Source organism: Vigna unguiculata, chromosome 7 (genome assembly GCF_037176805.1).
Source record: "Vigna unguiculata cultivar grain cowpea cultivar isolate G323 ecotype 2 chromosome 7, ASM3717680v1, whole genome shotgun sequence".
NCBI classification, from domain to species: domain Eukaryota; kingdom Viridiplantae; phylum Streptophyta; class Magnoliopsida; order Fabales; family Fabaceae; genus Vigna; species Vigna unguiculata.
Window position 1 is genome coordinate 40,285,708 of NC_140798.1, and position 17,267 is coordinate 40,302,974.

The window sequence follows — 17,267 nt, forward strand, 5'->3', positions numbered from 1 at the left end:
CATTATCTAAATTAGTTTGCATAAATTTTCAAAGGTTCTCGTTCACTTAGGGTTTCTGTTGATTTTGATGTTGATGTTGATATTTGTTGCATGAAAGTGAGGCATGACATGTGTCCATTTTTTTTTTTATGATATTCGGAAGGCATTTTAGAGGGGTTTTTCTTTCAGCACTTAATTTAAATTTTCTAAACTATAAAATATTTTGTCACTGGATATGCAGAAGGTAGATGTGTATTCATAGTTTACCATAAGAACTATAATAAATGCGATAATATTTACTTTCACAATTTTTATTATGATTTATTTCTCTTAAATTTTTAAAAGAAAAAATCGAGAGATTTAATTCCATAAAAGGTTCAATCGTTCAGTAATAATATAAACTGGATTTTGATAATATCAAATCGGATCAATGTCGTCAATTATAAAATCTGAGCTATCAAATCACATATAACGTAAAAACATCTTTTATTCATACTAAATAAAACAAAAAAAACATTTATTGTATGAAATTCCAAAATTCCTGGTTTCACATCATATTACATTACTTTTATTCCATCAAAGGGTAAAATATATTTTTTATTTTCAATACAAATAATGATATAGATGTTAGTATTCAAAAGAAAGATTATTTAACTATTCTAAAATAAAAAGAATATTCAGTTATTTATATTATGAAATAAATGAATATATTAATTTTTATTTATTATAAGATAAAATTTATTTAATTAAAAGATGACACAAGTTAATAAATAGTCTATTGTATAGTAAATAATATAAAATTAATTTATTTCCATAATAGCTATAATTCCGTCTAAGTTTTAGTTATTTTAGCTAACTTACTGTGCCGTTTCTATTCGAAAATGTTGATAACGTATTAAGTTATTACACGTTTATGCTTTTTCTATAAAAAAAACATATAATAGCTATATTCCTTTATAATATACGTATAAAAGTCTTCTACACTTAAACTAAGAAAAAAATATTTAACTTTTATTCATTTTTAATGTCATTTTAAGTGAGTTACGTGTGATATCACTGTTACTTTTTCTTATTTCAATACAAACTTAGGTGTCATTATCTTTTATAAATTATATTTTTTAATATTAATTAAATTATTAAGACGTTATTAATATTTCTCATGACAACTTCTACTTGACATAATGAAATGATATAACTAAAGTTGAACATAATTATAGTTGTTATACAAGAACATAGAATATTATGTTGTTGTAATTGTTTTACTGAAATTGAAAATTGCATGAGAAACTTATTTGATTCCAACTTGATAATCCAATCATCAAATTGAAATAATCCTTCAAATTATTTTAATCCCAAAATTCTCTTACGACATGTGAGAATACTTAATATCCCTTTTTTATTCTTTTATAATTATTAGTACAACAATTCACTCTTAGACTAATGTTAAATTAATATTTTTTTTATCATTATAACTATAACTTTTATTGTATTTTTATAATTATTTATAATTTATTTTAATATTTATTAGTACTGATACAAATAAAGTTATTTTATATGCACATATATCATTTTGATTTACATTGATTTGCTTTATTTTTGTATATTTTTCTTTTATTTTAACATAATAATTAATATCAACAACCAAACAGAAATAGAATGTAAAAAAATTGTCTTTCACGTTTTCCATAACGAATACCAAACGAAAAACAACAAAAAGATATAAGATGCAGATTAATTAGAACCAGAAGAAAGTGAAAAATCCAAAAATAATAAAAGGAAAAATGATAACCCACAATAAGCCAAAGATAATACAAGGAAGCTATGTGCACACGTGACGTTTAGTTTCAAAAAATAGTGCTAAAAATGAGAAATGATTCATGTAAATGTAATCCAAAAGAATTGACGAACATTTAGTATACAGATAGAATAAACAAAATACATTTATAGTACATATGATCTGATACGGAAACATGAAAAGAGAAATAGAAAGAGGGAAATAAATATATAATAAATACATATAAAATAAATGTGTATGTATATTATTGTTTACTAAAAATATCTTTAGAATCACAAAGCAAAAACATTATTTCTGTGCACAATCCTCATCTTTGCTCAAAAACAGAACAAAAACATACTAAAATGGAAGCATAAGCATTTGTACATTATCTCTTAGCATTGCACAGTTCCTGGAGTTTTTTAGAACAAACACATAAACTTTAACCCAACCCATATATTCTTTTACTCCTAGTATTGTCTTGATGAAAATAACATGTTGAAAAGTTTTATATCGGCACAAGGAAGTGAGTGTTAGTGATTATATAATGGGTTCTAAGTTTATCACGTTTCTTTGCTCCAAGTCAGAGACACTTTAAACTAATATTTGACTTTTTTATTCTCTTTAATAGAGTGTTGTGAGGTGTAAATTGGGATCAAATGGTTAATAGTGATTTTTGTGTGTCGTACAAATTTGCACATAGTAATTAATATTTTTGTTATTGGAGAATCATCCTTGGTTGCTGGAGTTGCATTGTCTTGAAAAGTTTCACATCGTCTAAATGACCAAAGAAGAGTGTTAATGACTATATAATGAACTGTAAGTCTATGATATTCTTTGTTCCTAGTCAAAGACACTTTTAAGCTAGTATTTGACTTTTCTTATTCTCTATTAACAGGATGATTTTTAAAGATAAAAAAGATATTTGTGGAGTAACCAGAATGCATACTTGGCTATAAAAACCACATGGTGTGGGAAAGGGAATATGCAGAGAAGAAAACAAGTGGAACACATTTAGCAGTGAGAAGAGATAAGCAAATATGGGTTCCTATGGAGGTGATGTAGTTGTCACAACCACTCCCAGAGAAGGAGATGATGAAGCTTTCGTTTCTGCTTTTTTACTTTGCACTAGTCAGGTATTTCCTTCAGTGCTCAATGCTGCTATTGAGCTTAAATTGTTTGAAATCATAGCCAAGGCAACACCACCAAATGCAGCCATGTCAGCCTCAGAAATTGCTTCTAAGTTACCAACGTTACCAACACAACACGTAGATAGGCTCCAACGCATGCTGCGTTTGCTTGCCAACTATTCTCTGCTCACTTGTTCCACTCACATCAATGAAGATGGTAGCACTGACACAACTTATGGAATCTCATGTGTTGGAAAATACTTTGTCAATGATGAAACAAGGGGTAGTTTTGGTCCCTTCACAACACTTTGCCAACATCCTACAGTGTTAGAACTTTGGTAAGTAGTTTTGTTTGCTCCATACAATAATCTAAAAGGTAATGTTTTGGTAGAAATCTCATAAAGTTAAAAAGTGTGCTGATATGTTGTGATGTGACTTTAGGCCAAATTTTAAGGATGTAATAGTTGATTCCGAGGACGACCTATGCAAGAAGGTTCATGGAATGTCTTTCTACCAATGCACTGAAAGAGATCCACAACTGAATTACATTTTCAACAAATCAATGGCTAATATTTGCAACTTAGAAATGAATAAGATTCTTGAAGAGTATAAAGGATTTGAAGGAGTGTCAACTCTGGTTGATGTGGGAGGTTGTACAGGGCAAACTCTGCACATGATAATCTCCAAGTACTCTACAATTAAGGGTATTAATTTTGACTTGTCTCATGTTGTTGAAAAAGCGCCACCTTACCCAGGTATATATATGCCATTAGCAAAAGTAAATGATGCATGATAGTTTTAATTTTAATTTTTACCAAAAGTTGACTTGGACACTGTCTAAAATTGCATGAATTAAGGGATACAGCATGTTGGAGGAGATATGCACCATTATGTACCAAAGGGTGATGCCATGATTCTAAAGGTCAGAAAACACTTTCTATGACACTTAAATTTCATGTTTGAGAATGTTTGATCTCTCCAACGATGATTGAATTCGATTTTTATTTCTTTTGACTCCGTGTAGGCTGTGTTGCACAATTGGTCAGATGAAGACTGCTTAAGCATTTTGAAGAACTGTCACAATGCACTGCCACATAATGGAAAGGTTGTTGTGATAGAATTTATAGCACCAGAAGAAGCATCAGAGTCTAATGTATCAAAGCTTGTATCCACACTCGACAACGCCATGTATATCACAAGTGGTGGGAAGGAAAGAAGTGAAAAGGAGTACGAGAAATTGTGCAAGCTTTCTGGATTCTCAAGATTTCAAGTTGTCTGTCGTGCTTTTTCTGTCTTAGGAACCATGGAATTTCACAAATAAATTAAATTTCCATCAATGACAAGCTAGCCAGTTCAGAAACTCCCTTCTGTGAAGCTAATAGAGCTACCAATAAGATTATCCATCATTTCAGCTTTACTTTCTTAAAAAATATGGTTGAGTTTCAGCTGTTTGGCAACTTTTCTTCACGAGGATATTTATGTTTTTTTGTTGTTGTTTAAGACAGCACCACTTATTTCTTGGTTGTATAACTTATTTCAAATAAATGATCAGAGTAATACTTTGGTAACCTATCTTATTTCAAATAAATTATTACAGTAATACTTTTTGTAACAATCCTTTTATATGTAGTGTGATCTAGTACACACATTTTATTGAGTTAAATATATTTTTATTTTATTAATTTTCATTAAAAAATTAAATTAATCTTTCATTAAATTTTTGACTTAATTTAATTTTTTAATTTAAAAATATGTGAATTTAGTTAATTTAATTAAATTTATTTAATATTTTATGATAATATTTAAATTTTTATCCTTTTAACACATTTGAATAGTTAGTATTATGGGAAACACTGACAACTGTTATATAAATGGATAAATGTTATATTATTTATCAGCACAAATTTGTGAAATCTTGAGTTGATTTGATGAAACAGTTTTCAACTGAGTCATCCATATTAAGAAAAAAATAATAGAAAAATCAAAGTTCAATTTTATTTATTTTTTATATATAAAAAATAGTGTTAATTGAAACAAAACTATGGTTCAAAGTGTACATCTCTGGAAAGTACAAAATTTAAGCAGAAGAAATAGTCATTTTCGTAAAAGAACCTAGTAACCAAAAACATACAGAGATAGAGAGGTGTTTGAATTTTGGAGCAGTAGAGAAAGTGTTACACATTTAGTTTAACAACTCATCCGTGCTTAGTATAATGAAATGTTTAAATAATAATAATAATAAAACAATAAGAATGACGAGTGAGATTTCTAAGGTAAGTGTTAATGGCCTACCAAAAATTTCTACATACAAACAATCCCAATTTAGAAAAAGAAAAATGAGGTAGTGGAAGTGATGGAGAGGGAGTGAGTCATTTGATGCTTTGCGTGTTGTCTCCCAGGGCATAAATGAATCATGTCACAAATGGACAGATACAAGAAATATATAAAACATAACCACAAAATTATGTTGTGACACAGCAGCTGCACCGTAGTAGATCATACTTTGAAAACACCACTTCACCTTCATGGCAATCACCTGTGCTGGAGCACAAATCACTGAATCTTCATATAACACATTCTGCAGCAGATGATCAACTTCAACAGATACAGACAAGACTGGCCAAGTACATCTTGTCATATCATAAAAATGTTGATAAAAACTGGTATTTTTTAATGATGTATCCTCTTCTCATCCAATCTATGACGGAACAACTTGGCTATGTGTCTCCTTTCACAGTCCTGGTCATAGAAGAAGAAAAAACCATTAATGCTACTTTCATCACGACCACAATGTACTGTTACAGCACAAATAAACTATCAACATGTAGCTGAGCTTATATTGCCTCACCTTAAACATATTCAGATGGAATGGTTTATCTGGATTCATCCTTCTCAGCTTCTGATATGTATATGCAAAACTCAGCTGATCACGAGGAGTGAACCGATCAATTTCATTGAACCAAAGACAAGAAAACAAATTCGACATTGGGGTGTGCGCTCTAATAATAAAAGAACCTTCAGGTACATCTGTCAAGATTATGTAAATCACATCAGTTCATTTAATCAACAACTTCGGAGAATTGACAGAAAATAAATGGTTAACAGAACATACTGCTTGGTAGAAGCTTGTTTGGATCCGATGCATCAAATCTTTGCAGTCCGTCTGCCCGGTAAAATGAAAACTGCTGATCTATAACTGTGTGATTATACTTGTTCAATTTCTTGTTTTGTGCTACTTCTTCCCATACACAATGCCGATCATAATGATTGGATATTGCAAATTCATAACCCTTGCGCCACAAAAAGTACTCCAAGATAAGTAAAGGATCAAGCTGAAGCCGTAATTTGCTATCCAGCCAAATTGAATACCTGAAATGAAAATTGAAAGAAAAGAAGAACCATCAAGTTAATGAACATCTAAGAAAAGAAAATTATACGTAAAACAAACAGTAACTAAATTAACTAACAAAGAAAATTAATAAGAAACCTTTCCAAAGATTTCAGATATATATATACAGAACACCACATACAAAATAAATTTGTATTTGTATCAATCCCCATTGCAATAAGGACTTAACTATTCCAATAACCAAAATTCTAAAACTAGGAAATGCACAAAGATTCATTTTCCAAGTTGGTTTAGGCTAGAAAGGTTGGGGAATTGAAGAATCACTAAAATTTAAGCCATTAGTTATATAACATACCAAGGTAGTCTAGAATTTTCGCAGAAACACTTCCAACTTATAAAACACTGGAACACACAATAGTATCCACAAGTATAATGACAGTATGTTCAAGCCAATAAATCAGTCATTAAAACTTATATAATAATCCTCACAAATCTCTTTCAATATTCAACCCCATCAGAGATTCATCAAGCACTAACCTTTGTGCCGTTATAAGGCTCTTTATTGGTAGTAAAAACCGGACACTGACATCTACCCTATGGTCACACTCTTTAGCTTCTCCTTTACAATACTCTTTCCAACACAAGGATATGGTGTACATAATAAAAGAATCAAATGTTAGAATCAGCTAACTAAAATTTTACCATTTTATACAACACATCTTTCTTGTTGTTTAACGCCCCGTAGCAGTCACCATATTTTAAAACATCATCCAAATCATTACTGTTAATTTCAAAAGAACCCCTATTCCTTCTTATATCAGTCTCACCTTGCAAAAGGAAAAAGTCGATGAGGCAATAACTTAGGTATTTTGCCCACTCTTCTCATATCATCATATGGTAGATTCTTCACCACCACCAACTTCCAAAAGCCAATGAAACCCATTCTATCAGGCACATGCCCTTCTGAAGAGAGCGTCCGAACTGTAATTTCGTCCGTAAACATAACAAAGCAGACATTCTTCCTTGACAATCGAGTGACCTGAAACCACAATGATTTGGATCAATACAATAAAACATACTAGGTGGCAATTACATCAAAAAGTTTATATAGAGACTTTTGGGAAATCTTATAATCAAAATGCACAACAGATTTATATAAAAATAGTAATAGATTATAGATGCCACACAAAGAATAGAGCACTGACAATTTACTTGAATGAAACTTCAAAGAGAGTAACATTTTACTAGAATAAGTGATTCTTAACCTCCGAATGCATCTCAAACCAATAAACTGAACTAAAAGATAAAGTAGACCAATTACCGTTTTGGTGGCTGGGGTCCTCAAATGATCAGAATTTCCAAATATGCATGAGATCACAGCAATGTGGCACCTACTGATGTAACTTTCGTCATCTTCTGTCAAGTCAAACCCAGTACTCTGAGACCCTTCAGGACCTTTAACAAAACCACAGTTTATTTTCTGATCACGGGCCAAAAATGAACTTTCTCTCTCTTCTAAGCTTTGATGACCAGCAAATCTGGGAACCCATTGTTCTTCTCCCAGGGGCTTCTCTTCCATCTCTGTGTACTGTAAGTTAAATCTTGCAAATTTTCGACTTTCTAGGGGTTCTACAAGCTGTGAAGTTGAGTTTAACAATTTCATCTCACAGGATCCTGTTTAATAGGTAACATGTCAACAAGATATTCTTTCTTATCTTTTTATACTTGTGATAAAAGTGGTGACAGAGAAAATATCATGAATAGAACCACTTTGAGGAATGTTTGAAAGTCCAAAGAGGGCTTAAAACAATTAAAAACAAGACCAATTAGATATATCTATATAAAGTTAAAAATATTTATAAATTATATTAATTAGCCTGTAAACAGGTCTTGAATCAATTTTAAGAACGTCATTTGGTAAATCTTTCTCAGACATAGATACATGAGAAAAAACGGTGACAGCAGGAAGCAAAGAGAAAAAAAACAACTAATCACACATAAACCATGTTTATACAGATTTGAAATTTCTATGGAATCAATTTCAACCAGAAATTTATCAAACAAAGAAAAACATCAAATCTTTTAAATATTATATAGTATTTTAACAAATTAGAAACCAACTTGAATAGATCAATTTATCTGTTTTTGAATAAAATACACATTCAAACTTATATTTTAAACATGATTTCCTCTTGACTTTTGTACCTACAAGATCATCTCCTGGTTGGTGGACCATAAATCAAAGCCATCCAGTGCTCATCTTAAAATAACATTAGTAAGTATTCATATATTTTGTCCTTAAACGGTTAAAAATATAAAAAAAACAGAAACTTGCTGCTTTTCTACAGCTGTGTTTGTTTGATCTTTTATGAGAAAAAAAAAAAGAACTTTCTTTTACAGAAAAACACTTACCATGTTTTCTTGAAGATGTTCATTTCAACTTCTTTTGGAAAAGCAGAAGCCAAAAATAAGCAGAAAACAGCATATTTTGACGAGTTACTATTACCTTATTGCAATAAGCTTGTCCCCCAAAGCTGTTTTCAAAAACATGGATGGACACTACACCTTTTTTTTAATATGACCAAACATAGGTAACTTCTACTTTTACAACAATCACTAACTAACTATGAAGCTCTGCCATGGCATGTTCATGTGTCCATCATGTATCAGACACCAACACGTTTATGGCACTTGCACAACACATATCATACACTCTGCTAAAGTGTTGGGTTTAGAAAACGTTTTCAGACCTGGGACACAGGTTCAACGTAACTAAGGCACAGCTCCAACACAACATCAACAAAGGCAGACACGATTTTTTTTATAAGTTAGAAAGTCAGGAACTTATCGGTTAAGTTTCTGCTGTAGTTATAAAAATAAAGAGGGTATCCAATATAATTAGGAATGGTTTTATTTATTCTCGTATCATATATTGTGGAACTTTTTGAAGGTGTTAATTTGTCTTTAGATGAACCTTGCCAAGAGTGTCTTTTTCAATGATGACAAACAAGAAGAAGGTGAAATTTCTTAAATGAATTAAATCCTGTTTTCACTTTTTAGACTTTAGATAAATGGACTAAATTCATTTTTATATTAGGTAACAATATATTCAAATTGGTATATTGACTAACTTTTTATAGATAATTTTGACTATGTAGAAGAAACAAAAGTAAGAAACAACCTACGTAGCAAGATATTGACACGGGCATCCGACATGAACACTGCAACATGCATAATCTCCAAAATGTAACACACGGTGACACGGATTGTGTGTGTGTGTGTGTGTTGAACATCATTATAAATTATTAAAATTGACAATCAAGATTTATATATTCAAAATCATCCATAAACAAAGTTAGTCAAATATAACAATCTAAACATATTGTCACCTTGTACAAACATGACTATAATCAGTCTATCTAAAATCCAAAAAAGTGAAAAGAGGATCCAATTAATTTAAGACATTTCATCCCCTTCTTGATTATCATCATTGAAAAAAACACTTTAACCGAGATTCATCTAAAGACAAAGTACGTCAAAAAATTCGACATTATAGGAAGATATGATAGGAGAATAAATAAAAGCATTCCTAATAATACACATATAATCTAAATATTCTTGATTATACAGGACGCGCTTCTTATTTCAATAATCATAACAGAAACTTGCAGAATAAGGTTCTAATTTTTAAAAAATCACCGTGTTTGTCCTTGTTAAACTAGTGTTGGAGCCAGGTTAGAACTATGTCAGAAACCCAAAAAAAACATTTTTTAAATTGGATAGTTCACCAATACATGTCGAGTGAGTGTCGTATTCATATAGGACACATGGACACACCATTAAAGAGACGAGCTTCATAGGGAAGAGCATATTCAACACGTAAAGGAGGATATCTCAAATTATATTCCCAACACATCCAGACAATACCCCCTCACTTAACTCATAAGAAGCCCGAAAGTTTAGACAATTCCCCATTTTAAGATTAACTTTCTTTAAGGGTGAGAATTTTATCCTTTATTTAGAAAAACCTGCAACAGAACAAAACTACAACATTTGCCAGCAAATCTATCTTCATGAGCAACAGTAGTATTGGTACCAAATAAATGGTGATTCTGAATACAGATGCAAATAACTTTCAAAAGGAGTTCCATACAACAGATATACTTTGGGAGATCTACTAAAGAAACAATCAGAAAGAATGAACTTCACCTGAAAATTTACGGCGCCTGACTTTCCTCTTTGTTTCAGGGTGTGATTTTCTAGTTGATTGTCCATTAAAAGTACTTGCATGTTTAGAATTTGTTTTTCTCTCATGAGGATTCTTTTTATTCAAGGAAGAGGCCTCTTCAAAATCCTCAGAAGTAACATCATCATTGTTTTCCTCAGCAAAAGAATCATTAGATTCTTTCTGTTTCTGAACTTCATTGTCCAACACATTGGCATTAGAATGTTCCCCTCTCACATTTTTGCTATCGCTAGAGTTTTCCGATTGAGCATCATTAAAATCAAAAAAATCATCATATTCATCATCAATGTCATCCGACGCACTTCTCTTTTCAAGGTTAGTCTCATGCAACAGTTTCCCATCAACTTCGGTGGAGTGTCTCAGATTCTTCAAAGAAGCCTCATATTCTTCTTCATATCTTTTCAGCTCCTGACGTCCTGCTTCATTATACAAGCCATCGCCTCTCCGCTTTAAGCCATCGTGAGAAGACTTGGTATCGTGGTCCTTCTTTACAGCATCATCATCTTCAGCAATTTCATCTCCAGGATCCTTACTTGTCTGCTCCATCATATCCTCATCGTAATCACCATCTCTTCTCCTATCATCCTTATCCCAATATCTTGAATCTCGACCATGTCCTCCAGAGCCATGCCCAAAGTCAAGGACTTTCTTCTTCTGTATCCGAGGTACATTTGTAAGAAAATCAGAATCACTCTTTAAATCAACACCGTCATCGCCATTGTTACTTATTTCTGCAACACAGATTGACAATCTTTAAGAGCCAGAAACAAACTAAACTAAAAAAAAAATAACAAGAACAAAATGAACTCTGATGCTGAAGCAACAGCAAACATTTGATTATAACAGATGAAAACAAGAACTCAATCTACTACTTCTCTAAATAACCTAGCCCCAATCAACCAACTGAACGGCCCAAACCAAACATCAACCAAGAAAAACTACAGATTCAAAAACCCTCTCCCATTCAAAAACCAAACAAGAAATCGCACTCAAGTTCATGCAAAACCCACAGTGTTCACTCACATGGGTGCTCGAGAACACCAAAAATCAACAAAGGCATTATGATCAAAGAAAGAAAGAAAGAAAGAAAGAAAAGATTCATAAAAAACAAAACCTCACCGTCTCTAGAAATGTAAGAGAAGACGAGCACAGTGACGACAAGTACGAGGAAGAGGAAAACAAGGATTGCCGCCACCGACAGTTGCGTGCCCCTGTCGGATCGCGCCGATCGCCGGGACCGCGGCTGCTTGTGAGCGGTGCCACTGCGAATCCCGACGGCGACGTGATCACCGGCGCCGTTGGTGTGGTGCAGATCGTGGGCCCCCACTCTCACCCCAAGCCTCTCCATTCCCGATTGCCTCTGCTGAGCCATACCATAACAATGATGCACACACACCGTTTCTGTGTCTCTCTCTACCCAGCACCACTTACCCACGTGCTCCTTTTCCTCTAAGATTCAAACTTCCACACTTTGGTGTGATGAGATGCTGTAGATTTCAGGTGGGTACGAGGTTAAGAGGAGTGTGAAGCAAGCGATGAAAGACGAAGCTTGATTTTCTTGGTGCTTTGGAAAAACAAAAAATGGGTAACCCAGTTTTCAATTTTTTATTAATCTAAAAAATGGATATGTATGAGAGGAAGCAGAGGTTGAGTAAATAAGAGAGAGAAACGTTACCGGCGACGTTGTGCCGCCGGAGTCTTGGGCGGAAATGGGTTTATTTTTTCCCCCTGAAATTAGAGGCCAATAAAGCATATAATCTTTTAATGATTGGGATTCAAAGATTGGGCTAAACTTTCTGTTTTCTTCTTTTCCTTTTCCATATGACAGAAAAATATCAAATGAGAAAATGAAAGTGATTGGATCACTCTACTGTTAATTATTAATTGTTTGTTGGGTTCCATTAAACATACTAGTATTGTTTTGATCCAGTTTTGGAAGATCTGACACGGTGCAGCATGGTTAGATCCAGTTTTAGAAGATCCCACATGTTTCAAAAAAGAAGTATCATTCACTCACAAACTAAAATATTACTCAAATACAAAATTATGTTCTATTTTACAATACTTGTTTTTAATATTTCATTAATTATCATTTATATATAAATAATATGGTAAGAAACTTATATTTTTAATATGCGATTATAAACTTAAAATTTTAATTCAATACAAGTGATGAAAATGATGAGAATAAATGAAGAAAGTGAGAGGAAACATTACCCAATACGCGTAGCCAGAGGAGTAACTTTAACCTAATGGACGCGCGCAATGCCATTTATTGTCATTCATAAAATATTCTGTTGGTCAAGTTTAAAGTACAAAATTTAGAGGAAGTTCATTCAAACTTTATCAAAATGTATAATTTGTAGTATAAATTATTAACTCACTTATTATAAAATATTTAAACTTTTTAATTATTTGGACTTTTACTCCTGGTAATAAAGATAAAACATTAAGTCTAGTTAATCTATTTTAGTTAAAAGCTTTATACTGCCAAAGACGAGTTAAGGACTTGATAAATAAAAGGTTTCGATGAAAGAGTTAGAATTTATAAATGACACTTTTAGCAAAATAAACTTTTATTTTTCAACCAGTGAGAATATTTATTAACATTTTTTAAAAAGTTAAGTGACCTTTATTTACATTTTATTTTTTAATTTAATTAAAAATTGTGTTTTTTAAGTTATTTTCCATTTTCAAATATATGTACAAGAAAGACTGAATACAATTTCTCTCTCTTTATTGTGTACAAAATAAATTGTTAAAAAAGTATTCTGTCTAAGACTGAATAGATAAAAGAATTACATTCTTACGGTATGTTTGAAATTTCGGTCAAACATTTAAATCAATTTTTAGTTTCTATTAAACATTATGATAATATAATCGATGCAATTCTTTTTATTTCGATTGACTTCAACTAAACTCAATTTTTTTATAGAATTCAAACACATTATTGGAGGTTACACAAAATAGGATGAAAATATACTCTCTCTTTTTCCTATGAAAAAACCGACATATATGAAGTCTAGTAAATTTACGTACGCTGAAAATTCTTAGTAGAATTAAATAATTCAACGTAACCTCAAATTATGACAGAAGTCAATATAAATTGAGTGGGTAAGAATGTAGATCTCTATGAATAATAATAGTAATAATACTGTGGAAACAATTGGTAATTTAGAATTTGAACTTAAAACTTCTTATTATATAAAAATAATTTCGTATTTGTCTTTTATTTTTGAATTATTTATTTCTTTTAAAGTTTTTTTGTTTATAGAAAAAAACATTGCATTCAGTACAAAAGGTTAGGTTATGTTATTACTATTTCTCAATAACTAACTATTATATGTTTTAAAGACTGGCATGAAAATATGTCAAAACAAAATATTATTTTTCAGTGAAGAATTATATATTATCATTGATGCGAGATATTTAATCTTAAAATTATATTTTCAAAAAGGTTTAATTGCTTGCAATTTTCTCAACCACCAAAATGTAGAACCTATGACTCCACAAAAACACTGTTTTTCAGTGAAGGTGTTGGGTAAGCCAATTAGCGTTGAAGCATAAGGGCGTTGATGGAGAGTCTCAAGTTTGCATCTTTGGCGCTGTCTCCTTATCGACGCTCTGGTACATTTAATTTTTCAATCCTTCTCTTCCTCTTTTCTGCTATTCATTCATTTCTCGTCCCTTTCGTTTAAAATGGGCAATTCTGGTTTTATTATCACATTCAAAATCTCAACTCAACACGAGAAATATGAGGAATTTGCTTTTTGAGTGTCCTTGATTTTTGTGACTCTTTTGGAGGGTGGACTTTGCTTTACCTTAATGGTGTAGGTGGGAAAGTTGTTTTTGATTTTCTGGGTACCTTTATTTTTTTTTCACCTTCTTCTCTGTCCCGTGTTATAATTTACTACTGTTTACTGTAATCAGATGTTCATGTGTTATATTGCAAGTGCAGGGATGTTAGGGAACCGGTTGAATTCCCCTTTACTTACTATTGATTCTGCAGCGCAGTTTTGTTATTGCAAGGTAAATGTTTTCTTAACATTTTTCTAGTTTTATGAACATGTTTGCCAGGAAATGGTTTGTCCGGAATGATTTGTAAAACAGAATTCATGTTTATATTTACTTCATCGGCCTTTTCAAAGAAGTGCCGAAATCCGTATTATAGAAAGTTAAGAATCGGTGCTAGTCAGTAAAAAAGTGAGCCACAGTTAGAAGGTTTTAAGGAATTCTCTTGGTTTTCAGCACTTAGCTATGAAAATGCAAATAGTGAAGATGTAGGAACGTTTAGAAGACATCTTGTTTGAATTGATATTAGGACAAAAGTTAGATGGAGTTCCGTAAGCCCTTTTGGTGTTTTTTTCGATAAAAATTGGAGCTTCATATTGATAATCTGCGTGATTAATTAATTTTTAAAACAAAGGTTAATATAAAATACCGAGAAGAGACTCCACTTCTGATTTGGGAAGTTTTGTCGGATTGGTTATTGTGTTTGCTTGCTCTGTGAAAATTGAAGAGAAGTCTGTTGATGGAAAATTGCTTACAGTCAGCTAATCAAGAATATAAAGTTTGCCATCTCTTGGACAGGACCGTGTTAGGATTTTCAATGTTCATAATCCAAGAAAGTGGCCGAGTGATGGGTTTCACAATGTTTTTGAACAGTTATTTCTTCAAAGAATGGGTACTAGTTTATGCTATTAACTGAAGAGTGAATGCTCTTTTGTCCTAAAAGTGACATTTTGTCTGTATGCATTCATCTAATCATCATGTGAATTGTAGTATTGAAAAGTATTACCATACTAACCTGTTTAGTTTCTCATAAGCCTTCTAGGATAGAAGTGCATTAGAATGCTTTCATGGTTTTGTACTTTTGTTGGTGGAATTGGAGTTAAAGAAGGTATAGTTTTACAGTATGTATTTGTCAGGTTTTACAGAGGGGTTTCACTGGGGAGAACAACACCAATGAGATCTGAGCCTAACCACATAAGATACTGACACCACTCTCAACCCAAAACCTTAAGGCAATGGGTTTATGGGTCTTTATTTTTATATAGTGCTTTACTTTCTCATTTCTGGTCAATGTAGGACTTAGACTCACACTTGTATTCCTAACAGTATTAACTGTCTCCAACTGCGAGAACTGTGAGAACTGCAAAACCTTTTATTTTTGGTTTGAAGGTTGACTTTGATACTAAAATTACTTTAGTAAAGAAACATGGAATAGAATGGAGTAGAGAATATAAAAAGAACAGTTTTACAATTTGATTATTGTAACAGGTGGGGATTTCATTACGGTTGACTTGATTCTAAATGCTTGGATTATCTAGCATATTTTACATCTTTTACTTCCTATTCAGCACGGAACTTTATTTTATAATTTTGCACAATCAGTAATATATGAAGATCCAGAACTGAAAATTAGACTTTGATATCCTGGTAGAGAATACTACTTGTTTACAACTAAACCAGTTAAAAGTATTGTTGTAGAGCTCAAGAAAAGTATTTTTTTATGCCTTATGCACACCATCATTCCTAAAAAGGTATTTGGATCTGCAATGGACAGAGTTGAAATGCAACATTTAACAGAAATATGTCATATACAAGGCTAATAATGGTCGCCAAGTCTAAAAATTGCATATAATCTTGCAGGCTGATCTTGGTGCTGCATCATCAAGTATTCCACTGCCAAATATCAGATTTTCTTGTAGATATTCACCAAGTGTAGCAACAGCAACATGGACCTCAAATCCTTCTACCAAACATTGGATATTGTGCTCAACTGCACAGATAGAAAGTATAATCACAAGTAATGAAGATCAAAGCACGTGGGAAGCATGTAAACAAGCTCTTTCTGCATTTAACTTCAGTGATGAAGAAAAGGACAAGATACTTGGGAAAGCATTTGGTCTTGTTCATTCCCCTTATTGGGGAGAAGAACGTACGATGGAAATTCCCAAATTTGAGACAGTAAATGGAATACTTGACTATCTAAGGAGTTTAAATCTTTCTGATGATGATCTGTCTAAGTTGCTTAAAAAGTTTCCAGAAATTCTTGGATGTAATTTAGAGGAAGAGTTGAAAGGCAATGTAAAGATCCTGGAGGAGCAGTGGAGTATTAACGGAAATTCTCTTAAGAAACTTCTCCTTAGAAATCCAAAAGTGTTGGGTTATAATGTTGATTGCAAGGGAGACTGTATAGCACAATGCACTAGATGCTGGGCTCGATTCTAGATGATTGGGTGAGATGTATCTTTTTGTTGACTGGTGCATAATTTTTGGTTCATTCATTCACCTTCTCCAACATAAATGGAAGACATTTGTACTTGTATATGAAGAAATGTTCTCACTTTCTAGGATACCAATAACTAGTTCATTCTCAAGTTGAAGAGGTCTGTTTAGCAATTATGATTTAGACACTATTCTGAATTGTTGATTGATGTAATAGTGTCCAGACCAATAAGGTTGTTTGTAAATCATGTTCTTGTGTTGAAAGATGTTCAATATTGTTGATGAGCTATAAATAATATTTGATACCAAGTTGACAATAAAAAGCAAATTTTCTCTCCTTTTAGATTCATAGTCAGAGATATGATAAAGTGGTATAAAATAAAATTATCATAGGTTTTATTGTTTGGATCGCTTGCAAGAAGAAGGAATAACATGAAGTGATGTAAGGGATTCCATTCTATTTAATGGTTATCTTCTTCTTTCTTTCCAATTTGGGGGTGTTAGATGGATCTGCTTTTATTCTATCATTATAATATCTAAATATTGAATTTTTTATCA

General features: G+C 32.0%; 3 protein-coding genes across 3 annotated transcripts; 2 read left to right on the forward strand and 1 right to left on the reverse strand.

Annotated features, from left to right (window-relative positions):
- Positions 1–2,724: 2,724 nt before the first annotated feature.
- On the forward strand, positions 2,725–4,453 carry LOC114190779 (isoliquiritigenin 2'-O-methyltransferase-like). The gene is made up of 4 exons (XM_028079813.2): positions 2,725–3,221; positions 3,325–3,638; positions 3,741–3,805; positions 3,908–4,453. Exons 1-4 carry the CDS (start codon positions 2,794–2,796, stop codon positions 4,202–4,204), a joined length of 1,104 nt encoding a protein of 367 aa, XP_027935614.1. The 5' UTR covers positions 2,725–2,793; the 3' UTR covers positions 4,205–4,453.
- A 582-nt stretch (positions 4,454–5,035) lies between these two features.
- EMB2756 (transmembrane protein (DUF616)) lies at positions 5,036–12,346 on the reverse strand. The gene is made up of 7 exons (XM_028080798.2): positions 11,598–12,346; positions 10,442–11,209; positions 7,554–7,906; positions 7,060–7,271; positions 5,996–6,252; positions 5,732–5,910; positions 5,036–5,622 (listed from the first exon to the last, which is right to left on the reverse strand). Exons 1-7 carry the CDS (start codon positions 11,848–11,850, stop codon positions 5,554–5,556), a joined length of 2,091 nt encoding a protein of 696 aa, XP_027936599.1. The 5' UTR covers positions 11,851–12,346; the 3' UTR covers positions 5,036–5,553.
- Positions 12,347–13,936: 1,590 nt separating this feature from the next.
- LOC114189823 (Mitochondrial transcription termination factor family protein) lies at positions 13,937–17,052 on the forward strand. Its single transcript, XM_028078523.2, has 3 exons — positions 13,937–14,105; positions 14,437–14,507; positions 16,131–17,052. The coding sequence occupies exons 1-3, from the start codon at positions 14,054–14,056 to the stop codon at positions 16,710–16,712; spliced, it is 705 nt and encodes a 234-aa protein (XP_027934324.1). The 5' UTR covers positions 13,937–14,053; the 3' UTR covers positions 16,713–17,052.
- Positions 17,053–17,267: the final 215 nt, after the last annotated feature.

What these genes read in the sequence shown, in the direction of transcription:
- LOC114190779 (XM_028079813.2), top strand. Translation starts at nt 2,794, where the DNA reads ATGGGTTCCTATGGAGGTGATGTAGTTGTCACAACCACTCCCAGAGAA. An exon ending in CCTACAGTGTTAGAACTTTG is followed by an intron (nt 3,222 to 3,324) that starts GTAAGTAGTTTT and finishes ATGTGACTTTAG; the next exon opens with GCCAAATTTTAAGGATGTAA. An exon ending in GTGATGCCATGATTCTAAAG is followed by an intron (nt 3,806 to 3,907) that starts GTCAGAAAACAC and finishes GACTCCGTGTAG; the next exon opens with GCTGTGTTGCACAATTGGTC.
- EMB2756 (XM_028080798.2), bottom strand. Translation starts at nt 11,850, where the DNA reads ATGGCTCAGCAGAGGCAATCGGGAATGGAGAGGCTTGGGGTGAGAGTG. An exon ending in CAGGCGCCGTAAATTTTCAG is followed by an intron (nt 7,907 to 10,441) that starts GTGAAGTTCATT and finishes CCTATTAAACAG; the next exon opens with GATCCTGTGAGATGAAATTG. An exon ending in AAACAAGCTTCTACCAAGCA is followed by an intron (nt 5,911 to 5,995) that starts GTATGTTCTGTT and finishes TAATCTTGACAG; the next exon opens with ATGTACCTGAAGGTTCTTTT.
- LOC114189823 (XM_028078523.2), top strand. Translation starts at nt 14,054, where the DNA reads ATGGAGAGTCTCAAGTTTGCATCTTTGGCGCTGTCTCCTTATCGACGC. An exon ending in GTCTCCTTATCGACGCTCTG is followed by an intron (nt 14,106 to 14,436) that starts GTACATTTAATT and finishes TTGCAAGTGCAG; the next exon opens with GGATGTTAGGGAACCGGTTG. An exon ending in CGCAGTTTTGTTATTGCAAG is followed by an intron (nt 14,508 to 16,130) that starts GTAAATGTTTTC and finishes ATAATCTTGCAG; the next exon opens with GCTGATCTTGGTGCTGCATC.